Here is a 26,766-nt window from a genome sequence, read left to right as displayed (position 1 = left end):
CATAGGAGCCAGGCCATTTTAGGTCTGTTTTTTTATTTATTAGTGCTCATACTTTCTGTACATAAACCTGAGATTTGAAAATAATAAACATCAAATGGCAGAATAAAAAAGAAAAGACTTGTTTCCTTCGTGAACAGAACTCTTAGGGGTACAGGAAGCAGATCTGAGGAAGAAGTAGGATTTTTTTAATATATATTTTTTTAGTTGTAGATGGACACAATATCTTTATTTTATTTATTTATTTTTATGTGGTGCTGAGGTTCATAACCAATGCCTTGCACATGCAAGGCAAGTGCTCTACCACTGAGCTACAGCCGCAGCCCAGGAAAGCCTGTTTCCAAGATAAAGTGAATAAATAATAATAAGAAGAAGAATTACAGATGCCTTCATAGATGGGTGTTACTATAGTGTTCAAATCTTTGCATGCTTTTAGGCTCCAAAGAAGTACTATTTAGGGGACCTGCCTTAAGAGAAGTCTTAAAAGTGATAGATGATATGCAATCCAAAATATGATCTTTGGAACAGCATAATTATATTGTTTGCAAACAAAGCCTTCCGTTGGAAAATTCTTCCATGTATCGAATAACTTTTTTTTTTTTTCATTTGGAAAAGTATTTGAAAGGCATATTTGTATCCTAAGAAATGAGGAAACTCACTAAACGCTTTACTAATCATTAAAATGGAAGATCTAGTTTGTTCTGTCTTTGGCTTCTGGTTAAGCCAGTGGAGATGATGCTTGAGAAAGGTTACTTGAGCCTACAGGTTCAAGGTCAGCCTAGGCAAAATAGTGAGACCCAGTCTCTAAAAAAATTAAAACAAAAACTTAAATTGGTTTCCAATTATTAGTATAGTAGACGAAAACAGTCAATTGATACTTTATAGACTATATTCTCCTCCCCTCCCCCTTTGGGTATTGAATCCATAGGTACTCCATCATTAAGCTACATACCCAAACCTCTTAATTATTTATTTTGCTGTGCTGGAGATTCCAAGGCCTCATGCATGTTGGGCAAACACACTACCCCTGAGCCACATCCCCAGTCTTCCCTTTTTATTTTTCATTTTGAGACAAAGTCTCACTGAATTACCCAGGCTGTCCTTGAACTTGCAATCCTTCTGCCTCAGTAGGTGGGAGTATAGGTATGTACCACTATGCCCAGCTATATACTGAATTCCTTTTTCTCTTTTGTTCTTCCAATGCTGGGGATTGAACCGAGGGCTTCAAGCGAGCAAGTCACTCTACCGTTGAGATATATATATATATATATATCCCCAACCATATAGACTGAATTCTAATGCATATATGTTGTATTAATTTGTTAAGGTAGACCCTTAATCATCCTTTTACACTTTTAAGTAGACATTTAGTTATCCTATTTACAAAGTGCTTTCTTTCTGACAGGTTTCAATTTCTTAGATTGAGAGAGCAGTGAAAAATTTAAGAGACTATATACAGTTTTGTGGGGCTCTGGATGTAGCTCAGTGTAGAGCACTTGCACAGCATGCCCTGTGTTTAATCCCCAGTACTGGAAAAAGAAAAAAATACTTTTTTGTGACCATGTCTTAACCAATTTATATATACTCTTGAGCACATACCTTTATAATATAACTATGATCTTACATTACGTTTCTGAAAACAAATTTTGAATAACTTTTGTATTTGCTTTACAGTCTGCACCCTCTCTATTTCTTAAAAGCAATTTTGAGTACTTACGGGGCAATTATCGGAAAGCTGTGAAACTATTAAATAGTTCAAACATCACTGAGCATCCAGGATTCATGAAAACAGGTAAAATAAAATTGTAAAATTTTAGTATTTTTTCCTGACTCTCATACTCCCTGTTGCTTTTTGTTTCCCTTGGAATGTTGTTTTTTTTTTTCTTTGGTACTGGGGATTAAACTCAAGGGCACTCAACCACTGAGCCACATCCCCAGCCCTATTTTGTATTATATTTAGAGATAGGGTTTCATTGAGTTGCTTAGCGCCTTGGAGTTGCTGAGGCTGGCTTTGAACTTCTCCTGTCTCAGCCTCCCAAGCTGCTGGGATTACAGCCCTCGCCACCCCACCCCAGCCTTTTTGCTAATTTTTTTTTTTTTTTTGAGAATTTTAAATATTTATTTTTTAGTTTTCGGTGGACACAACATCTTTATTTTATTTGTATGTGGTGCTGAGGATCGAACCCAGCACCCCGTGCATGCCAGGCAAGCGCGCTACTGCTTGAGCCACATCCCAGCCCTTTTTGCTAATTTTTAAAATGAAAATTTTTTTACTATTTCTGCTGCAGGAATTTTAGTTTATGGCTTGCTTCTATTTCAGAAGAAGACTCATTACTTCTTTACTTTAACTTCACTTGCTTTTTCATTTTGTTTTTTAATACTGGCTTAGAAATAACGTATGGGAGCCAGGCATGGTGGCACACACTGATAATTCTCACTTCTGGGGAGACCAAGGCAGTAGGATCATAAGTTTGAGGCCAGCTTAGATAATTTAATAAGACCCTGTCTTAAAATAAAATTTTAAAAGGCTTAGGGCCAGGCCTGGTTGTGCACACCTGTAATTCTATCGACTCAGGATGCCGAGGCAGGAGGATCACAAGTTCAAAGACAACCTGGGCAGTTCAGCAAAACTCTGTCTCAAAATAAATAAAAAGGGCTGGGAATGTAGCTCAGTAGTGGAGCAGCCCTGGTTTCACTCCTCCATACAGTAAATACATACATACATACATAAATGGAATCAGGATTAGGTGTATAGTTAACTAGTCAACAGTTATGGTAATTTAATGGGATAGATTTTTGTATAGTTATACATGTATTTTGTGTATTGATTTTTTTTTTTTTAGATATTGATGGACCTTTATTTTATTCATTTATTTAGATGTGATGCTGAGAATCCAGACTCACACATGCTAGGCAAGCTCTCTACCACTGAGCCACAACCCCAGCCCCTTATTGATATTTTGAAATCTTTAATTTGCTTTCTATATACAAACATTTTTTGCTACTGATAAAGCATGTTGTTAGAGAATATTTGGAAAACAAGATTTTTCTTAAATTGTATACAATGCTACTTACCCAGAAGTAATCTCCTACTTTTCCTTTCTTTTTTAATACGTTTATTTTATTTATTTTCATGTGGTGCTGAAGAGCAAACTCAGTGCCTCACACATGCTAGCGAGCGCTCTACCGCTGAGCCACAACTCCAGCTCTCCTACTTTTTCTAAGCTTCGTTTTTCTTTCCCTTTTTTTTTCAATGCTGAGAATCAGAACTCAAGCCTGCTAATAAGGGCATATTCTACCATGAGCTAAATTTCCAGCTGCCACCACCCTACCCTTTTCAGGGGCACTCAACTATTAAGCCACATCCCCAGCCCTATTTTGTATTTTATTTAGAGACAGGGTCTTACTGATTTGCTTAGTGCCTCGCTTTTGCTGAGGTTGGCTTTGAACTCTTGATTCTCCTGCCTCAGCTTCCCAAACCACTGGGATTAGAGATGTGTGTCACCACACCTGGCTTGTGTTTTATTTGGAGACAAGGTCTCGCTAAATTGTTTAGGGTCTTTCTAAATTACTGAAGCTGCCCTTGAACATGAGATCCTCCTGTCTCAGCCTCCCAAACTAAGCCATTGGGATTAAGGCATGCACCACTACACCTGGCTTCCTTTTCTCTTTTAAAACATTGTTATTGGGCTGGGGGTGTGGCTCAAGCGGTAGCGCGCTCGCCTGGCATGCGTGCGGCCCAGGTTCGATCCTCAGCACCACATACCAACAAAGATGTTGTGTCCACCGAGAACTAAAAAAATAAATATTAAAAATCTCTCTCTCCCTCCTCTCTCACTCTCTCTTTAAAAAAATAAATAAATAAAAAATAAAAATAAAACATTGTTATTTCTTAATTTAAAACTATACCAGAAGACGGCCTTTAGTTTTTTCTGTTAACTAATAAATGTCCTAATTATGAATTTTTTCATTCTAGTCAGATATATGATTAAAGATATGGACTGGGGCTGGGGATGTGGTTCAAGCGGTAACGCACTTGCCTGGCATGCGCGGGGAGCTGGGTTCCATCCTCAGACCACATAAAATAAAGATGTTGTGTCCACCAAAAACTGAAAAATAAATATTAAAAAAAGGGCTGGGGATGTGGCTCAAGCTCGCCTGGCATGCATGCGTGCGGCCCAGGTTCGATCCTCAGCACCACATACAAACAAAGATGTTGTGTCCGCCTTAAACTAAAAAATAAATATTAAAAATTCTCTCTCTCTCTCAAAAAATTTAAAAATATATATATATTAAAAAAAAGGTATGGACTATTCAGCAAATTATCTTAGAATGTTTGGAGAGCCATTTAGAAAAAGAAAAATAAAACTTGGATTACTTTCATTACACCAAAGTAAAATATGTTGAGATGAAGAATTAAAATATAAAAACAAAATTAAAAAAAACAGCAAAAGAAAACTCTGATGAGTGTGAATATACTTTGTATACAATCAGATATATGAAAAAATGTGTTCTATATGTGTAATAAGATTGTAATGCATTCCACTATCATATAAATAAAATTAATTAGATTTTAAAAATAAAATAATTGTATAATTATAAAAAAAGAAAACTCTGCTGAGTAGTTTAATTTTGTGGTGGGGAATGCTTAATTAAGAAATATAGAATTTAGAAAAGATTGTTAAGATTTTGACCACATAAAAATGTTAAACATTTTTATGATCAAAATCAAACATATATATTGAATCAAGTCACAAAACATGACAAATAGAAGTGGGCAAGAATATTTGAAACAGATGTGACAGAATGTGTCTATAACATGCAAGTCAGCTGGGAAGCAATAGGAAAAACGTCTGTAACTAATTTTTTTTTTTTTTTTTTTAGTTGAACACAATACCTTTATTTTATTTATTTATTTTTATGCAGTGCTGAGGATCGAACCCAAGGCCTCACACATGCCAGGCAAGCACTCTATCACTGAGCCACAACCCCAGCCCTGTAACTAAATTTTTAAACCAGATAAAAGACAAGATAAGATAGTACAGGTGAAGAAATGTGAATGCCCACCAAACATGTGAGAAGATGGTCATCCACGCTCATGTTTATTTGAAGAGGTTTAAATTAAAATAACAGTAGAAGCTGGGCACAGTACTATATGCCTGTAATCCTAAGCAACCTGAAAGGCTGAAGCAGGAAAATTGTAGGTTCAAGATCAGCCTCAGCATTTTATTCAGGCCCTAAACAACTTAGGGAGAACCTGTCTCAAAATAAAAATTAAAATGAGCCAGGATGTAGCTCAGTGGTAAAGCAACTCTGGGTTCAATCCCTGGTACTAAGAAAAGAAAAGAAAAATAGAATTTAAATGTTTTTCAGATATTTTCTGAGTTTTAAATATGAAATTGCAAAATTAACTTACACTCACCCCATGAGTCTGCTTCTTTCATGAGAGACATCAAGAGTAAAATATTTTCTGTAGACAGATTTATTTGTATGTTTCTTAGGTGAATGCTTGAGATGCATGTTCTGGAATAATCTTGGTTGCATCCATTTTGCCATGAGCAAGCACAATTTGGGAATTTTTTACTTTAAGAAGGCTCTTCAGGAAAATGACAATGTCTGTGCACAACTCAGTGCAGGTAGCACTGATCCAGGTAAGCCCAGCACTGGGGGACATTTCATATTTAACTACTGATTTTTGACCAGCATCTGGTCAAAATATATGCTATGTGGACCTACACACAAGTAACACTGATTCTGCCCAACAAGCTCTGGGGATTTTTCGTAAATACTGCTACTTTGAATAACAAAGCATTTTACATCAAGGTTCCATGTAATATGAATATTAAGTATATTATATGGATCCTTGATGTCTGAAGTAATTTTGAATGATTAAAAGAATTGTTTCAAGCTGGGCACAGTGACATAGGCCCATAATCCCAGCTACTGAGGAGGCTGAAGCAAGAGGATCAGCCTTGGCAACTTAGTGAGACCCTCTCTAAAAATAAAAAAGTAGCATGGGGCAGAGGCACTGAGGATGTAGCTCAGCAGCAGTAGACTGTCCCTGGGTTCTATCCCTAGTACCACAAAAAGAAAGAGAAAAAAAACCTAAGCTACATGCAGTTTTTCATGGAATATAAAATCTGTAATGTGTCGTGGTAATATGAACCATATCTATTTACTCAAAATTAATTTTTTTTTCTGTTTGTTTTTTACAGTACAGGGGATTGAACCTGTTACCTTAGGCAGCTAGGCAAGCCCTCAACCACTGAGCTACATCCTCAGACCTTTTTTTTTTTTTTTTTTTTTTAAATCTTATTTTTGACATAGGATCTAAATTGCCTAGGCTGCACTCAAATTTAGGATTCTCCTGTTTCCATCTCCTGGGATTACAGGTGTGCCACACTACACCCCACTAAAAATTTTCTTGACTGTTCCAAACTAGCTTTATTTACAGGTTCTTTGTGGAGTTTCACATGTGATACCATTAGAAATATCTGACAACTTTAAGCAAATTCCTGACATTTATCCTTTAATATTCATATTACATGGATCCTTGATGTGAAATGCTTAAAATCAAGCCATTGACAACTGCTTAAAATAATAAAAACCTATTTAATTGATGGAAAATGTATATTTTTAATTTTTTTCATGGTTATAGATGGATAGCATGCTTTTATTTTATTTGTTTATTTTTATGTGGTGCTAAGGATCGAACTGAGTGCCTCACACATGCTAGGCAGGCACTCTGCCACTGAGCCACAGCCCCAGCCCTGGAAAATGTATTTTAAACGACAAGTGATCCTATTCATCCCTCCCACACACACACACAGTACTGGGGATTGAATGCAGGGGCACTTTACCATTGAGCCACATCCCCAGTCCTTTTTATTTTTTGAGACAGAGTCTCACTAAATTACTGAGGCTGGCCTTGAACTTGAAATCCTCCCTGCCTCAGCCTCCCAAATTACTGGAATTACAGCAGGTACCACCATACCCAGCCTGCTCTTATTTTACTACTAGGATTCGTTGAATAAGTGATAGCACATAATAAAAAAATTAACAAAGAAGAAAATCTAAAAACAGTAGAATCTTCTTATAAGCTCTGAAAATGTGGAAAGGTACCATAAGCTTCAAAGAAGTGAGAGTGATTCCTGTGTCTTACCTTTGTCTCCCTGGAGCATTATTGCCTGAGAAGCTGGTACATGAGTGGAGATACTCTGGCCCTGCCCCTTAGACAACTGAGATGATTCTAGAGAATATTTTTGGGTTTGGGGATGGAGACTCCCATTGGTGAGAGCTCTTGCAATTTCAAAGTACTGTTATTGGTATTAAATATAGTAGTATTTAAATATGTAGTGGAGTAAATATTTTTCAGTGTAACTGTTACTTTAATGATTTATTCTCATCAAATTTTTATAACTAGGCAAAAAATTTTCAGGAAGACCCATGTGTACGTTACTAACCAACAAGAGGTATGAGTTGCTGTATAACTGTGGAATTCAGCTTCTTCACATTGGAAGGCCTCTTGCTGCCTTTGAGTGTCTGATTGAAGCTGTTCAGGTTTATCATGCAAATCCCCGCCTTTGGCTACGGCTGGCTGAGTGCTGCATTGCTGCCAATAAGGGGGTGAGTGCTACTGGGTACCATTTCAAACCCCCTTTTCTCTTCCCCGAAACTTGTTACATAGAAAGCAAAAATAAATAAATAAATAAATAAAATCTACTTATTTATTTATTTATTTCCCCTGGTATTAGGGGTGGAACCTAGGGGCACTCTACCACTGAGCTACATTCCCAGCCTTTTTTATTTTTAAATTTTGAGACAGGGTCTCACTAAATTGCTGAGGATGTCCTTGAACATGTGATCCTCCTACCTCAGTCTCCCAAGTAGATGGAATTACAGGCATGAACCACCCTGCCCAGCCTGATTTCCTCTTCAATCCTCATTGAATTTGTAAAGATAGTCTACTGTTTTTTAATAGTTGGGGAGAAATTTAGTTTTAAAAGTCATTTGTTAACACTGATTCTTGGTAAGTTTGGCAACATTCAAGAGTTGAAGCTTGTAAGAAGACAGTGTCTGTTGGAATAGAGATCCAGCTGCTAGGGTGAGGCCATTCCATCTGATAAATGTGATTAATATTTTGTGTATACCCAGTAATTAGTGAAGGGTTGATAATAGAGTATGGAAAGAACTTCCTGATGGCACATGTCTATAATCCTAGCAAATTGGAAGGCTGAGGCAGGAGGATTGCAAGTTCAAGGCCAACCCTGGCAATTTAGCAAGACTCTGACTCAGAATAAAAAATAAAAAGCTAGAGATGTGGCTCAGTAGAGTACCCCTGAGTTCAATCCCTAGTACCCTGCCAAAAAAAAAAAAAAAAAAATATATATATATATATATATATATATATATAGACTGCATTAAACTGCACATTTACTTCATTGCCTTGGAATTTTACTTCTGTTTCAATAAATAGTAATAGAATTTATAAATTACCAGGCTGTTGTCTCTACATTTGTCCACAGTGGTATTAGACTAGGCTAGCTTACATTGACATTCTCCATACGGCAGTTGGTGGATGCTTTTTAGATCTCAAACTGAGTAGGAGGTAGGAGAAGGACAATTTATATCAGAATCAGAATAACTAAATGTTTGTATCACCTCATATCTTACCCCCCCCTACACACACCCTTCGAGTGCTGTCTGGATGTGTTAAGGTTGGGGAAGTGTGAGATCTTGAAGCTTAGACTAACATGCCTGCCATAGGCAATACAGGATATGGAAGCTCTTCTGCTAAGCAAACTCTTCCTGAGGGATAGTATGAGAACTAAGAAGTATGTTTGCCTACCACACACAGTACTCAAGTAGTTTGTGATTTGAGAATATCAAAGGAGGAAGAGACCTCAGTGATATCTTTGAAAGGTCTTTTTTGTTGGGGGCAGTGGGGTACTGGGGGTTGAACTTGGGTCACTCAACCACCAAGCCACATCCTCAGCCCTATTTTGTATTTTATTTAGACACAGGGTCTCAGTGAATTGCTTAGTGCCTCACTGTTGCTGAGGCTGCCTTTGAACTTGCAATCCTCCTGGCTCTTTGAAGGGTTTTATTAATGCCTTTAATTGTACTTTGCTTTTTAAGAGAATTTTCTCATTGGATTTTTTTTAAGTTGTTGATGGGCCTTTATTTATTTATTTATGAGAATCAAACCCAGTGCCTCACACATGCTAGGCAAACACTTTACCACTGCAATCCCAGCCCCTTGGATAATTTTTAAATTAACTGATTGACAAAATTTATACTTCTTAAAAATAAGAGGATCTCCAGAAATTGCCTTTCTCTTTATTCCATTCACAATTCTAAGTATTAAGGGCCTTTCATATACTTTCTGAAAATTAGAGAGTTTCTTCTTCCTAGGACTAGAGAAATGTAGTAAGGTTTATTGTCTTTTTAAGTTACTTATTTTTATAAATAGTATTTGTAGGATGATATTTATTCTCTGAATTTCATCAGGCACATGGTCTTTGTCCTCCATCTTCTTCTAGAAAGTTCTAAATTTGTTTTATTTGGGGGGTTTGGGGCAGTAGGAATTCAACCCAGGGGAATTTACCACAGAGCTGCATCACCATTCCTTTTTATTTTTTATTTTAGTGTGAGAGTATAAACTCAGTGGTAGAGTACTTGCCTGGCATGTGTAAGGCCCTGGGTTTCATCCCCAGCACCATAAAAATAAAATAATTTTCTGTCTTTGACTGTACTTTTCTTCTTTCTACAAAAGATTTAAGGAGACCTGAAGGACAGTAAAGACATCTCCAACTCACTGTCAAATAAAATAAAGTCACAGCACAAAATCCCAGTGGGAAAATTAGAAGCTCTAAATAAAATTCCATTAAATTTTTTTATTTAGTCAGGCCAAAAGAATGATGAGCAAAGCAGTCGCTGAACAAATTCAAGCAAGTTTTTCTTTTCTTTGGTTGGGGGGTATTGGGATTGAACCCAGGGGTGCTTACCCACAGAGCCACATCCCCAGCCCTTATTATTTTTTGAGACAGGATCTCGCTAACTTGCTTAGGACCTCACAGTGCAGCCTCCCAAGTAACTAGAATTACAGGCATGCACCATCATGCCTGACAAATTTAAACTAGTTTTAAATTTAAAAGTAACTTATTGGTCTGGGGATATGGCTCAAGCGGTAGTGTGCTTGCCTGCCATGCGTGCGGCCCAGGTTCGATCCTCAGCACTACATACAAAGATGTTGTGTCTGCCAAAAACTAAAAAAAAATAAATAAATATTTAAAATTCTCTCTCTCTTTAAAAAAAGTTAATAAAAATAAAATAAAAGTAACTTATTAAAATGAAGTCACTTCTTCCTTTTTTATTTGGTACATATTGTTTCAGACTTCTTGGAAGAGACAGTTTGTGTTTACCTGGGCAGTATGAGGAAAAAAATCTTTTTTTAAAGAGAGAGAGAGGAAGAGAGAGAAGTATAATATTTATTTTTTAGTTTTCGGCGGACACAACATCTTTGTTTGTATGTGGTGCTGAGGATTGAACCTGGGCCGCACGCATGCCAGGCGAGCGCGCTACCGCTTGAGCCACATCCCCAGCCCTGGAAAAAAATCTTACAAAAAACATTGCTGGGTGCAGCACACGCCTGTAATCCCAGCAGCTCAAGAGGCTAAGTCAGGAGGATCGCCAGTTCAAAGCCAGCCTCAGCAACTTACAAAAGAAAAGTGGGTGGGTGTGGCTCAGTGGTTAAGTGACCCTCAGTTCAATCCTTGGTACCAAAAAAACAACCACTGACCCTGTATCATAATTATGTGTGAAGCTTTTACATTAAAATTGACCTGTGGATGGGCTGGGGATGTGGCTCAAGTGGTAGCGTGCTTGCCTGGCATTCGTGCGGCCCGGGTTCGATCCTCAGCACCACATACAAACAAAGCTGTTGTGTCCGCCGAAAACTAAATAAATAAATAAATAAATACTAAAACAAATTCTCTCTCTCTCTCTCTCTCTCTCTCTCTCTCTCTCTCTCTCTCTCTCAAAAAAAAAAAAAATTGACCTGTGGAGGCGGGAGGGGGCGGGGTTGTGGCTCAGTGGTAGAGCGCTTACCTAGCATGCATGAGGTACTGGGTTCAATCCCTGGCACCACATACAAATAAACAAATAAAGGTATTGTGTCCGTTTACAACTAAAAAGATATTTTTAAAAATATTTTTTTTGACTTGTCATGGGGCTGGGGATTTGGCTCAGTTGGTAGAGTGCTTGCCTCACATGCACAAGCCATGGGTTCAATCCCCAGCACCACAAAAAAAAATAATATAAAAAATAAAATTGAGCTGTCATACTTTCCGGTAATTTGTTATTGCAGCTACAGTTTATTATTTATTTTAATTTGATTCTATCACAGGCCAGATTTCACCTTTTACATCTTAATATATAACCATCCAGATAAGTTTGTGTGGCTTTAGGCATCAGGAAAGGGAGTATGGATGAGTCATTGTAAATGTATCACCACCACTGGGAAGAGAACCTGGAATGCAAGTCTAGTAATGATTTAGAATGTCCACTTTTTCTTTCTTTTCATTAATATTGCTTAGCCACCACCTTTACAGAAAATTAATTCAGATTAGAATCATTTTATTGTATTTCTTAGCATTGTGTAAATTTTTTTTAAGTGAATTTTTGTTTTTGAGATCAGGGATTAAGCCCATAGGGGCTTACCCACTGACTCACATCCCCATCACTTTTTTATATTTTTTAGAGACAGGGTCTCGCTGAGTTGCTTAGGGCCTTGCTAAGTTGTTGAGGCTGGGTTTAAACTTGCCATCCTCCTGCCTCAGGCTCCCAAGATGCTGGGATTATAGACATGTGCCACCATGCTGTTCAAATCCTTGATTTATTAAAAAAGTCATATATGGAACCAGCCCCAGTTCACCTGCCTGTAATCCTAGGACAGTTACAGGAGATTGAGACAAGAGGATCACAAGTTTCGGGCCAGTCTAAAATTTTAAAAATTTGTCTCAAAAGGGTGGAGTTTGAAATGCCTCCTTGGGTTCAATCCCTAGTACCATTAAAAATATATATATATAAAAGTACAGCTATGTAAAGTTACTCTAATACAACTAAGGAAAAATAAGTAACAATATAGAAATATTTGTGTTCAGGGCAGAGTTTAGTTCTGCAAGTTCATATTGATTGGTTTCAGTTTGTTTCTGTGTATGAGAATTTGGGCATTTTTATATGATGAGTGGTCGGGATTTCATCTGAAGGTAAGTTAGAGAGTAGAGTGAAGGGAGAAGATAAATATAATTGGCATTATCAAGCTACCTACAGTGAAATAATATATCTTGATAAAATATTGCTGAAATACTATATATGTATGTAAGTAACTTACTATTTTCACTTTAAAAGTTTATTGATTTTATGGTTTAGGAATTTTAATTTCCTAGAAGGCAAGAATTATGTCCATATAAACTTTGATGTTTGTAATTTCTTATGATTCATGTTGTTAACACTTTAATATTTCCATTTAAAAAGGAAGATACCTGTTTTAGGAAGTAGAACTGCTTCCTTTTTCTTTTACTCTGTGTTTTTGACTCACCTGGTTCTTTACTCTGATGTCAATGTACCCATAACATTCAGCATGTTATTGAGGTGTAGAATGCTCTAAATTCATCATTCTAAGTAAATGTTTTATGTCATTTTTTTTTTAGTTGTAGATGGACACAATACCTTTATTCTGTTTATTTAATTTGTTTATGTGGTGCTGAGGATCGAACCCAGTGCTTTACACATGCTAGGCAAGCGCTCTACCATTGAGCTACAACCCCAGCCCCTTAAGTCATTCTTGAATGGCTTTTTTTCTATAGAATTGCCTCAAATATCATATTAACAGATTATAGCACATATCACAGGTTTTCATCCTCATGTACTCTTTTTTTCTCAAATACCAGGCACACTTCCTTCAATACCAAAAGTATCCTCACTGACAGATCTTAAGAACTTTCTTAAATTTAGAGTAATTGTGAAAAGTATCTGATCATTTTTTATAAATCTTACAATTTCCTTAAACTTATTTGAAATTATTTGTATTTTGTAGAGTTCTGAACAAGAAACTAAAGGTCTTCCAAGCAAAAAGGGAATTGTACAGTCTATCGTTGGTCAAGGTTATCATCGTAAAATAGTTCTGGCATCACAGTCCATACAAAATACAGTATACAAGTAAGTATTTTGCAAAGTGTGCATACGTTTTGTATATGTGTGTGTGTGGTGCTGGGGATTGAACCCACAGCCTGTGCAAGCAAGGCAAGCACTCTCCTCTATCAACTGAGCTATATTATCCCCAGCCCTGCAAAGTGTGCATACTTAATTTCATTTCATATAATGTACTTACATATAGAAGTATGCTTAGGACTTACCTATTTTATAGGAGGGACTACTTTGTAACTCAGTTTTATTGCTGTTTTAGTAAACAGCCCTCCAAACATAGATCCATAATGAATGTTCTCTAGCTTGTCATGATTTTGGTTTATTATATACTTGCATGCTGAAATTGTTGATGCCTTAAGAAATTAGTCTATTCAGAGCCATTATTCAGACTATCCAGAAGAGGGCATCTTGGTATCTCTTTTTACATACAATCATTTCCATATCTGAAGGTAGGGGATTGGTTCCACGATGACTTTACATCTGTGAGTTCCTCATCCATGGATTCCACCAGTCACAGGTTGAAAATATTCATAAGAGGGTTGGGGATGTAGCTCAGTGGTAGAATGCTTGCCTTGCTCACCCAAGGCCATGGGTTGAATCCCCAGCATTGCAAAAGTAAAAGAAAATATTCAGTGGAAACTATTGCAACCATACTGATCAAGTCTAGTCTTTCTTGTCATTATCCCCAGACAATATAGTATAACAACTATTTGTGTAGCATTTATATTGTATTAGGTATCATAAGTACTCTAGAGATAATTTAAAGTATATGGGAGGATGTCTATAGGTTATTTGCAAATACCACACTATTTTACACTAATGACCTAAGCATGCACAGATTTTGGTATGTGGACTAGGCCCTGAAATCATTTCCTCATGAATACTGTATAGTTCTGGTTATCAGTGGTGCTTTTTTAGTTGTTTTTTGTTTTTTATTTGTTTACCTGTGGTGTCATCCCCTCCCAACACCCATACTGGGAATTAAACCCAAAGTACTCTACCACTGAGCAATATCCCCAGCCCTTTTGATTTTATTTTGAGCCAGATCTCTCTAAGTTGCCAAGGCTGGCCTCAAACCTGAGATCCTCCTGCCTCAGCTTCCTGAATTGCTGGGATTATAGGCATGCATCCCAGCCTCTGGTTCATTTAATCCTTAAGAATGTAAATACTGGGTTGGGGCTGTTGCTCAGTGGTAGAGTGCTTGCCTCACATGTATGAGGCACTGGGTTTGATCCTCAACACCACAGAAAAATAAATAAATAAAGGTATTGTGTCTATCTACCAAAAAAATCTATATATATATGAAAAAATACTTTTTGGGTGCTGTGGCACATGCCTATAACTCATCAACTTCAGAAACTGAAACAGGAAGATCAAAAATTCAAAGCCAGCCTCAGCAACTTAGTGAGACCCTGTCTCAAAAATAAAAAGGGCTGGGGCTGGGGATGTGGCTCAAGCGGTAGCGCGCTCGCCTCGCATGCGTGCGGCCCGGGTTCGATCCTCAGCACCACATACCAACAAAAGATGTTGTGTCCGCCGAAAACTAAAAAATAAATATTAAAAAAATTCTCTCTCTCTCTCTCCCTCTTTAAAAAAAAATAAAAATAAAAATAAAAAAATAAAAAGGGCTGGAGATATGGCTCAGTGGTTAAAAGCCACTGGTTTGGGGCTGAGGTTGTGGCTCAGTGGTAGAGTGCTCACCTACCATTGTATGAGGCACTGGGTTCAATCTTCAGCACCACATAAAAATAAAATGAACACATTGTGTCTACCTAAAAAAACTAAAAAATAAATATTTAAAAAATGCCCCTGGTTTAATCCCCAGTACTTCCCCCCCTCGAAAAAAATATATATATGTATATATATAAACAAATACTTTCAGGCAATGGGGCTATAGTTCAGTGGCAGAGCACTTAACTAGCAAGTACGAAGCCCTGGGTTCCATCCCTGACACTGAGGGGAAAAAAATACTTCAAAGCTAATTCCTAGTTTTAGGAATATATACTAACAAACAAAGCAACCAAAGCAATATAGGAAGTTTCACCTGTGCAGCCTTCATTTGAACTGCAGTGGCACATGCCTGTAATCCCTGTGGCTCCAGAGGCTAAAATAGGAAGATCACAAGTTCAAAGCTTGCCTTAACAAAAGCACTAAGCAACTCAGTGAGACCTTGTCTCCCTGTCTAAATAAAATACAAAATAGGACTTGGGACTTGGGGTGTGGCTGGCTCAGTGGTTGAGTGCCCCTGGATTTCATCCTTGGTATCAAAAAAAAAAGGAACTTGAATAAAGGTTCCAATTTGGAGTTGCTATTATTTCTGAAGTAATTAGACTTTGCAAAAAATAAATGCATTTTTTTTAAACCGCTTTTAAAAAGTTTTTCTAGGACTGGCAGGAGGATTGAAAGTTTGAGGCCAACCTCAACATAAAATGAAAGGACTGGGGATGTAGCCCAGTGGTAAATCACCTCTGGATTTGATCCCTAAAGCCAAAAAAGGAAAGAAAAGAGGACAGAGTTTTCACTCACAGCTCATTGGTTTTATTCCTAATAATAGAAAAGTCTTATTTGTTTTTATGCTATGTACTTAGCTAATTTAGTTTTGTTCTTTTAAGTGATGGACAGTCTTCAGCCATTCCTGTAGCCAGTATGGAATTTGCAGCCATATGTCTCAGAAATGCCTTGTTGCTATTACCTGAAGAACAGCAAGATCCAAAGCAGGAAAACGGCTCTAAAAATAGTAGTCAATTAGGAGGGAACATAGAAAGCAATGAGAGCAGTGAAACTTGCAGGTACTGTAATCCCCATTACCTCCCTTAGCAAAATATCTTCAGGATTTGTTTAGTTAGCCTCATTGTTCTTTAGGTCAATTTCCCAAATCTTCAGCCTGAATTTCCTGAATTCTCTTTTAAACCATAACAAAGGAGATTATGTTTCTAATATTTCTAGAAGAGAGAAAGGCTAAGTAGAACTCCTTAAAAGAGAAAATGGAAGGAAACAGCTGTTCATTGACAGTGATATTTGTAAGAAGTACCATGGTTATCAGAACAGTAAATTTTTACATTAATTACAGTAAATACTTAAATTCTGAAATTTCTCATTTCTTTTTATCCTCTGACTCTTCTCTTAACATACTATAAGCCACTAACCACCAGAATATCTGTTCCTAGTTTTATAGTACAAGTTAAAAATTGTGCTACTATAGAAATTGAAAGAGCTTATCTAGTAGTAACAAACACTATTATATAAAGTTCTGCTTTATACACATAGTAACTTATCTCACATAATTATAATTTTAAATGATTTTTACAGAAAATTTGAAACAGAATTTTGAGATTTCTTTTTTACCCCATCAATGAGTTTGGTTCTGCTGTATTGATAAAAAACCAATCTGAAAATCAAAAATATGTGAAAATATTGAGTAATTACTTTAATATAGTATAGATGTTTTCAGGTAGAGATTTTTTTTTAAGTGGCATTGTGTACGAGGGAAAAGGAACCGATATATAGCATAGCTTTAACATATAACAAATTTTTTAAAATTCTTTTAAAAATTTCATACTAGCCAAGCAGAGTGGCATACGCCTATAATCCCAGCATCTCGTGAAGCTGAGACAGGAGGATTTTGAGTTCAAACCAGCTTCAGCAATAGTAAAGTGCTAAGCAACTCAGGGAGACCCGGTCTTTTAAATTCAAAATAGGGCTAGGGTTGTGGCTAAGTGGCCAAGTGCTCCTGAGTTCAATTCCTGATACCAAAAAAAAAATTTTAAAACACCAAAAACAAAAACCTCATATCAAATTTCTAGACATTTTCTATGTTTTGACTTTTATACTTTTTTATAACAACAGAAGTGGGGATAGGGAAACATCACATTTAGTTGTTTCTTTTCATAATCAAGAACCTGTCTTTATTTCAGCAGTAAAAGCCATGATGGAGACAAATTCATTGCAGCTCCACCTTCTTCTCCATTGAGGAAACAGGAATTAGAAAACTTAAAGTGAGTATCTAAACAAAATGAGTGTTCCATCTATGGAAACAAGCACATTTTTTTAGAACCTACTTTATTGCAGTTAAAATCATTAATTAAATTCCTTAAGGGTTAAACCAGATACATGTTCTTAGGCTTTCCAGCCTCCTTGATGCACTGGCTTCTGACCTTCACTGTTTCTAATTTAACAGTCATTGTATAGAAAATGTCATTTTTCTGTCAAGATATATTTTTCAGGTGGGAGTGGTGTTGCAATTTGAGAGGCTGAGGCAGGAAGATCACAAATTCAAGACCTGTCTTAAAATAAAAAAACAAAAAAGGACTGGGGATGTAACTTAGTGGTAAAGTAGCCCTGGGTTTAATCACCACTCCAAAATATATATATATATATTTTTTCCCCTCTTTGTTACTTAACAGATAAAACTATTGTGTACCTAAGTGTGATTTTCTTTTGGGTTTTGATTATTTTGGATGGTCCTGGGGAATGAATCCAGATCCTCCATCATGCTAGTAGCCTCTACCACAGAGCCACATCCCTAGCCCTTGTTTTTAGTGTTTTATTTTGAGACAGGATCTCAATAAGTTGCTGAGGCTGGTCCTGAACTTTCAGTCTTCCTGCCTCCACTTCCTAAGTAGCTGGAATTATAGGCCTGTGCTAGTTACCTTTCCTTTGTTGTTGTTGTTGTTTTGGTACTGGGATTGGAACCCAGACACTTCATCAGAAAGCTACATTGGTTTATTTTATTTTTTTTTTTATTTTCAATCAGTCTTGCTAAATGCAGAAGCTAACTTCAAATTTGAGATCAGACTCCCCATCCCTGGAATTACAGGGTTATGCCACCACACCCTGCTTTTTCTTTGGTTTTTAAACTTGTTTAGGATTAGCTAATTTCCTTAAATATGCAAATTTATCTTTCAACAACTTGGGATTTTTAAAAAATTTTTTTATATTATTTTTGAAGCCAATCATAATACATAGCAGCATTTTTGTGAAACGACAAGTCAAGTTGGGCGAGGTGACACATCTGTAATCCCAGTGACTGGACAGGCTGAGGCAGAGGGTTCACATTCAAGACCAGCCTCAGTAACTTAGACCCTAAGCAATTTAGCCAAGACTGTCTCAAAATAAAAAATGATTGAGTTGGGAGCTGGGTGTAGTAGCACACACTTGTGATCACAGCAGCTCAGGAGGCTAAGACAGGATTGTGAGTTCAAAGCCAGTCTCCACAATTTAGTGAGGCCCTAAGCAACTCAGAAAGACCCTGTCTCTATGGGCTAGGGATGTGGCTCAAGCGGTAGCGCACTCGCCTGCCATGCCCGAGTTCGATCCTCAGCACCACATACAAACAAAGATGTTGTGTCTGCCGAAAACTAAAAAAAATAAATATTAAAATTCTCTAAAAAAAAAAACAAAAAAGAAAAGAAAGACCCCGTCTCTAAATAAAATATTTTTAAAAAGGACTGGGGATATCAATGGTACAGAGCCCGTGGATTCAGTCTCTAATACCTTAAAAAAAAAAAAATGAGCTGGGGCTGTAGCTCAGTGATAAAGCACCCTGGATTCAATCCCCAGTACCAAAAGGAAAAGGTTTAAAAAAAAAAAAAAAGACAAGGCAAAATTACAACAAATTTAGTTAATTTTTTTTTCTAATTCTAGAATTAGTCAACATCTCATTCTACAAAATAGAGTTTACCCATGATCCAAGCCAGGGAGATTGGTTTATAGATGGAAAAGGACTAAGGAAAGCAGAAATAGAAAATAAAAAGCAAATTGGTTGTTTCAAAGTTACTTTCTTGTAAAGGTTAAAGCAGAGGGGAGTTGGAGGTGTATCTTAGTGGTAATATTTACCTAGCATGCAAGAGGCTCAGGGGTTCCCTCCAGGCACCACCCAAAAAAAAAAAAAGACCAGGGTCTCACTTAAGTTGTTCAGGCTAGCCTCAAACTTGCAGTCCTCCTGCCTCATCCTCCTGCACTTCTGGGATTACAGGTTGAATTTTTACTTCTTATATGAGTTATAAGATAGCAAGGAAATGGGGCCTGGGAATGTAGAGCACCTATCCAGCATGGGCAAGACCTTGGGTTCAATTCCTGGCACTAAAAAAAAAAAAAAAAAAAAATGAGCTAGGCACGATAGTGCCTGCATGCCTATAATCCCAGCAGTTTGGGAGGTTGAGACAGGAAGATCACAAGTTCAAAGCTTATTGAGGCTCTAAGCAACTTAGTGTGAGACCCTGTCTCTAAAAAGGAGGGCGAGGGGGTGCTGTGGATATGGCTCAGTAGTTGATTAACCCTGGGTTCAATTCCTAGTACCAAAAAAAGAAAGAAATTTAAAATACTGTGACAAATTACCAGTAAAATAGTGACAAAAAAAATAACATATACAGTAGAACAATGTTGTTTGTGAGTGAAATATGATTGATTTTAAAAAGCAGTCAAATTTCTTCTGTATAAATTCATGATGCTCAGGTCTTTTAAAAATCCAAATACAGGGGCTGGGGGTTGTGGCTCAGTGGTAGAATGCTTGCCTAGGGCATGCGAGGCCCTGTGTTTGATCCTTAGCACCACATAAAAATAAATAAATAAAACAAATACATTTTTTTTAAATAATAATAATTTTTTTAAAAATCCAAATACAGTAGTAGCATAGAAAGGTTACACAGTAAGAAGTATATCTCGTCCTATACAGATTCTGTTTTCTTTTTTTAGAGAGAGAGAGGAGAGAGAGAGAGAGAGAATTTTTTAATATTTATTTATTTTTTTTAGTTCTCGGCGGACACAACATCTTTGTTGGTATGTGGTGCTGAGGATCGAACCCGGGCCGCACGCATGCCAGGCGAGCGCGCTACTGCTTGAGCCACATCCCCAGCCCCCAGATTCTGTTTTCTCTCCACTGAGGGGCATTCATTTGACTGGCTTTTTACTTCCTTTTTGTGGTACTGGGGATTGAACCCAGAAGCATTCTACTTCTGAGCTATGTCCCTATCCCTTATTTTATTTTTTATTTGGAGACAAGGTCTCACTGAGTTGCTTAGCACCTCAATATTGTTAAGGCTGGCTTGGAACTTGTGATCCTCCTCTCAGCCTTCCAAGCCACTGGGATTACAGGTGTGCATCACCATGCCCGATTCTTTCTATATTTTATTCTGAAAGAGTGTCTTGCTAAATTTCTGAAACTGGGCTGGGGATGTGGCTCAAGGGTAGCGTGCTCGCCTGGCATGCGTGCGGCCCGGGTTCGATCCTCAGCACCACATACAAAGATGTTGTGTCCGCCAAATACTAAAAAATAAATATTAAAAAATTTTTCTCTCTCTCTCAGTCTCTCTTTTAAAAAAATATTTTTTTAATAAATAAATAAATTTCTGAAACTGGCCTCCAACTGCAATTCACCTACCTCAGCTGCCCAGTTGTTGGAATTATAGGTGTACATAGGTGTGCCCAACCACTGACTGATTTCAGGTATATCCTGGTGATATTTCTCATTCTTATCCCAATATCATTGTGTAGAAGTTTTTTCTGTTCTTTTTTTTTTCTTTTTCTAATCAGTTAAACATAACAGTAGAATGCATTTTGACATATTGTACACAAATGAGCACAGCTTCTCATTCCTCTGGCTGTACATGGTGCACGGTCACTCCAGTAGTGTAATCATACTTGTATATGAGAGTAATAATGTCTGCCTCAATCTACCGTCCTTCCCAGCCCCACAGCTTCACTCCCCCCATCAAGCCCCTTTACACAAACCAAAGTTACGTTATTCTTCTCTAACCCCCCGCCCCACTATCCACTTATCAGAGAAAATATTTAGCTTTTGGTTTTGGGGATGGGCTAATTTTACTTAGCATGATGTTCTCTAGTTCCATTCATTTGCCTGCAAATGCCATAATTTCATTCTTCTTTAAAGTTGTGTAATATTCCATTGTGTATATGTACCACATTTTCTTTATCCATTCATCTGTTAAAGGGCATCTAGGTTGATTCCATAGTTTAGCTATTATAAATTAAGCTGCTGTAAACATTGATGTGGTTGCATGACTGTAGTATGCTGATTTTTAAGTCCTTTGAGTATAAACTGGGGAGTGGGATAGATGGGTCAAATGCTGGTTCCATTCCAAGTGTTCTGAGGTATCTTCACATTGCTTTCCATAGTGATTGCACCAATTTGCAGTCCCACCAGCAATGTATGAGTGTACTTCCCCCCCACATCCTCACCAACACTTACTATTGCTTGTATGCTTGATAATTGCCATTCTGACTGGAGTGAAATGAAATCTTAGAGTAGTTTTGATTTGCATTCTCTAATTGCTAGAGATGATGAACATTTTTGATTGATTGTATTTCTTCTTCTGTGAAGGGTTCAGTTCCTTAGCCCATTTATTGATTGGGTTATTTGGTTTTTTGGTGTTTTTTGAGTTCTTTATATATCCTGGAGATTAGTGTTCTGAGTTGAATGTAGTAAAGATTTTTTTTTTTTTTTTTTTTTTGTATTCTGTAGGCTCTCTCATCACATTATTGTTTGTTTCCTTTGCTGAGAAGAAGCTTTTTATTTTGAATCCATCCCATTTATTGATTCTTGATTTTACTTCCTGCACTTTAGGAGTCTTGTTAAGGAAGTCAGATCCTAAGCTGACATGATGAAGATTGGGGCCTGCTTTTTCTTCTGTTAGGCACAGGGTTCTGTTCTAGTACCTAAGTCTTTGATCCACTTCTGCAGGGTGAGAGATAGAGGTTTAGTTTCATTTTGCTACATATGGATTTCTAGTTTCCCTAGCACCATTTGTTGAATAGGCTATGAAGAATGTTGTTGGGATTTTAATTGGAATTGCATTAAATCTTTATAAACACTTTTGGTAGTATGGCCACCTTGAAAATTTTTTTTTAAAACCAAGATTTGATGTGCATTTATTTATTCTTAACATGTGGAACATATAGTATAAAGATTTCATACCAAATAAATGATATTCATTAAGCCAAAAAAGGAGGAGCTTGCATTGTTGAATACAAATATGCAGATTTTATCACTGAAAAGAAATCTCAGTTGTGTTTCTTTATCAGGAACTTCAACTGAACCCAGAACTTTTTCACACCTCTATTAGAGATATGAAACAAAAACTCAAAAAAATAAAAATAAATTGTAAGTTGATTGGCTGCTCATTTATTAATTCTGCCTATCCAAGAGCATGGGACATCTTTCTATCTTCTAAGGTTTTCTTTTCTTTTTTTTTTTTTTTTTTTTAAAGAGAGATGAGAGAGAGAGAGAGAGAGAGAGAGAGAGAGAGAGAGAGAGAGTTTTTTAATATTTATTTATTTTAGTTCTCGGCGGACACAACATCTTTGTTGGTATGTGGTGCTGAGGATCGAACCCGGGCCGCACGCATGCCAGGCGAGCGCGCTACCACTTGAGCCACATCCCCAGCCCCTTCTAAGGTTTTCTTCAATTTTTTTTCTATAGTGTTCTATAGTTTTCATTGTAGAAGTCTTTTACCTCTTTTGTTAGATCTGTTCCCAAGTTTGTTTGTTTGTTTTTGTTTTTTTAAGGCTATTGTGAATGGGATAGTTTTCCTAATTTCTCTTGCAATGGATTTATCGCTTATGTATAGACATGCATTTAATTTATTGGTATTGATTTTTATATCCCACTACTTTGCTGAATTTATTTCTTAGTTCTAGAAGTTTTCTGGTGGAATTTTTTGGATCTTCTAAATATAGAATCATGTCCTCTTCGAATAATGATAGTTTGAGTTCTTTTTCCTATTCGTATCCCTTTAATTTTTTTCATCTGTCTGATTGCTCTGGCTAGAATTTTAAGGACTGTTGAATAGAAGTAGTGAAAGAGGGCATCACTGTCTTATTCCAGTTTTTATGGAGAATGCTTTCAATTTTTCTCCATTTAGAATGATGTTGGGGGGCTGGGGATGTGGCTCAAGCGGTAGCGCGCTCGCCTTGCGTGCGTGTGGCCCGGGTTCGATCCTCAGCACCACATTACAAACAAAGATGTTGTGTCTGCCGAGAACTAAAAAATAAATATTAAAAAAATTCTCTCTCTCTCTCTCTCTCTCTCTCTCTCTCTCTCCCCCCCTCTCCCTCTCTCCCTCTCCCACTCTCCCCCACTCTCTCTTTAAAAAAAAAAATAGAATGATGTTGGCCTTGGGCTTAGCATATATAGCTTTTACAATGTTGAAGTATATTCCTACTATTCCTAGTTTTCTAGTGTTTTGAACATGAAGAGGTGCTGTATTTGTCAAATGCTTTCTCTACATCTATTGAGCTAATTATGATTCTTGTCTTTAAGTCTATTGATGTGATGTATTACATTTATTGATTTCTATATGCTGAACCAACCTTGCATCCCTGTGATGAATCCCACCTGATCATGGTGCACTATCTTTTTGATGTTTTTGTATGTGATTTGCCAGAATTTTAATGAGAATTTTTGCATCTAAGTTCACCAGAGATATTGGTCTGAAGCTTTCTTTCCGTGTTATATCTTTATCTGGTTTTGATATCAGGATGATACTAGCTTCATAGGATGAGTTTGGAAGGGTTCCCTTCTTTTCTATTTCATGGAATAATTTGAGGAGTATTGGTATTAATTATTCTCTGAAGGTCTTGTAGAACTCAACTGAGAATCCCATCTGGTCCCAGGCTTTTCTTGGTTGGTAGGCTTTTAATGGCATCTTGTATTTCCTTGCTTGAAATTGATCTGTTTAAATTTTGATATGTCGGGCTGGGGATGTGGCTCAAGCGGTAGCGCGCTCGCCTCGCATGCGTGCGGCCCGGGTTCGATCCTCAGCACCACATACAAACAAAGATGTTGTGTCTGCCGAGAACTAAAAATAAATATTAAAAAAAAATTGATATGTCCTCCTAATTCAGTTTGGGCAGATCATATGCCTCTAGAAAGTTGTCAGTGTCTTTGAAATTTTCTATTTTACTGGAGCGTACATTTTCAAAAATAGGGGCTGGGGTTGTGGCTCAGTGGTTGAATGCTTGCCTAGCTTGCATGAGGCACTGGCTTCAATCCTCAGCACCACATAAATGTAAAATAAAGGTAGTGTTTCTACCTAAAACTAAAAAATAAATATTAAAAATTTTTTTCAATATAGTTTCTAATTATTTTCTGTATTTCAGTAGTGTCTGTCATGATATTTCCTTTTCATCATAAATTTTAGTAATTTGAGTTTTCTCTCTCCTCATTAGAGTGGCTAAGAGTTTATCAATTTTATTTAATTTTTCAGAGAACCAGTTTTTTGTTTTGTCAGTTTTTTTCAATTATTTCTTCTGTTTCAATTTCATTGATTTCAGCTCTGACTTTAATTATTTCCTGTCTTCTACTTTGGGTATTGATTTGTTGTTCTTTTTCTTGGGCTTTGAGAGTAATATCAGGTTGTTTATTTGTTGACGTTTTATTCTTTTAATGAATGACTTCAATGCAATGAACTTTCCTCTTAGCACTGCCTTTATAATGTCCCAGAGATTTTGATGTTGTATCGGAGTTCTCATTTACCTCTTAAGAATTTTTTGTATCTGATGTCCTCTGTTATCCATGCATCATTCAATAGCGTATTATTTGGTCTCCAGGTGTTGGAGTAGCTTCTAATTTTTTATTTTATCATTGTTTTCTAATTTCATTCCATTGTGGTCTGATAGAATGCAAGGTAGTTCTCTGTTTTTTTGTATTTACTAAGACTTGCTTTGTGGGATAACATATGTCTATTTTAGAGAAGGATTCGTGCTACTGAGAAAAAAGTATATTCAGTTGTCGATGGATGAAATATTCTATATATGTCTGTTAAATCTGAATTATTGATTGTATTATTGAGTACTATAGTTTCTTTGTTTAGTTTTTTTTGGAAGATGTATCCAGCAGTGAGACAGGTGTGTTAAGTCAACCAGTATTATTGTTTTGTGGTCTAATTGATTCTTAAAATTAAGGATTTCTTTGATATATGTGGATGAGCCATTGTTTGGGGCATAGATATTTACAATTATTATGTCTTATTGATGTATGATTCCCTTAAGCAGTGTGAAATGACCTTCGCTATCCCTCTGACTAACTTTGGTTTGAAGTCCACTTTATCTGATACGAAGATGGAAACCCCTGTTTGTTTATGTGACCCATGTGAGTGATGTTTTTTCCCATCCTTTCACCTTCAGTGTGTGGATATCTTTTCTTATGAGATGAGTCTCTTTTTTTTTTTTTTTTTTTTTGAGAGTGAGAGAGGGGAGAGAGAGAGAGAGAGAGAATTTTTAATATTTATTTTTTTTTAGTTCTCGGCGGACACAACATCTTTGTTGGTATGTGGTGCTGAGGATCGAACCCGGGTCGCACGCACGCCAGGCGAGCGCGCTACCGCTTGAGCCACATCCACAGCCCCTGAGATGAGTCTCTTAAAGGCAGCGTATTAGTGGGTCTCTTTAAAAATTTAGTCTGCCAGTCTGTCTTTTAATTGATGAGTTTAGGCTACTAACACTCAGGGTTATTATGGAAATATGATTTGTATTCCTGGTCATTTTGGTTTATTTTTTGGTTTTTAACTTGACTTGGTTTCTCTTTGACTTTTCCTTTAGTGTAGGTCCTCCCTTTGCTGATTTTCATTGTTGTTTTTTATTCCCTTCTCATGGAATATTTTGTCAAGAATATTTTGTAGTGCAGGCTTTCTCATTGTAAATTCTTTTAACTTTTGTTTATCGTGGAAAGGTTTTTATTTCATCATCAAATCTTATGCTTAATTTTGCTGGATATAATATTCTTGGTTTGCATCCATTTTCTTTCAAGAGCTTGGTATGTGTTATTCCAGGATCTCCTAGCTTTGAGGATCTGGATTGAAAAATTTGCTGAGATCCGAATTTGTTTCCCCCTATATGTAATCTGAAACTTTTCTCTTGCAGCTTTTAAAATTCTATCCTTATTCTGTGTGCTAGGAATTTTCATTATGATGTGTATCTGTTGTAATTTTGTACATTTGGTGTCATGTAAGCCTCTTGTACTTGATTTTCCAATTCATTCTTCATTTGGGGGAAATTTTCTGATATTATTTCATTGAAGAGATTGTGCATTTCTTTGGTTTGTATCTGTGTGCCTCCTCTATCCTGATAATTCTTAGACTTGGTCTTTTGATGTTATCCCATTCTTGGAGGCTTCTGTTCATTGTTTTTTACCATCTTCACTATGTGGTCAACTTTGTTTTTGAGATTATATATTTTGTCTTCATTCCTAGGGTTCTGTCTTCCAGGTGATTTAATTTGTTGATGATGCTTTCTATTGAATTTTTTCTTTGGTTTATTTTTTACTTCATTTCAAGGATTTCTGGGTTTGTTGTTTGTTTCAGAAACTCTTTCTGGACAAGTAATCTTTTTTTTTTTTTTAGAGAGAGAGAATTTTTTTTAATATTTATTTTTTAGTTTTCGGCGGATACAACATCTTTGTTTGTATGTGGTGCTGAGGATCGAACCCGGGCCGCACGCACGCAAGGCGAGCGCGCTACCGCTTGAGCCACATCCCCAGCCTCTGGACAAGTTATCTTTTGCTACCTGTCTTTGTTCTCTTATCTCTTTGTTGGCATGATCAATTAT

The 26,766-nt window shown here is 36.8% G+C and overlaps 1 protein-coding gene across 2 annotated transcripts in view; it reads left to right on the top strand.

Moving 5' to 3' along the window:
- CNOT10 (CCR4-NOT transcription complex subunit 10) overlaps positions 1 to 26,766 on the top strand; it is a 76,809-nt gene that overhangs the window by 22,942 nt on the left and 27,101 nt on the right. The window contains exons 8-13 of one of the 2 annotated variants that reach the window (XM_081284383.1): positions 1,672 to 1,789; positions 5,499 to 5,648; positions 7,421 to 7,623; positions 13,097 to 13,218; positions 15,819 to 15,995; positions 17,124 to 17,201. In XM_081284383.1, coding sequence (XP_081140509.1) covers positions 1,672 to 1,789; positions 5,499 to 5,648; positions 7,421 to 7,623; positions 13,097 to 13,218; positions 15,819 to 15,995; positions 17,124 to 17,201 — 848 coding nt within the window. Of the gene's footprint in view, positions 1 to 1,671; positions 1,790 to 5,498; positions 5,649 to 7,420; positions 7,624 to 13,096; positions 13,219 to 15,818; positions 15,996 to 17,120; positions 17,202 to 26,766 lie in introns of both variants that reach the window. The other variant, XM_081284382.1, reaches the window with a different exon arrangement.

The sequence above is a fragment of the Spermophilus citellus genome, assembly GCF_964194105.1.
Source record: "Spermophilus citellus genome assembly, chromosome: 3".
NCBI classification, from domain to species: Eukaryota; Metazoa; Chordata; class Mammalia; order Rodentia; family Sciuridae; genus Spermophilus; species Spermophilus citellus.
The sequence above is the reverse complement of the archived record's forward strand: the minus strand, read 5'-3'. Positions and strand labels throughout refer to the sequence as shown.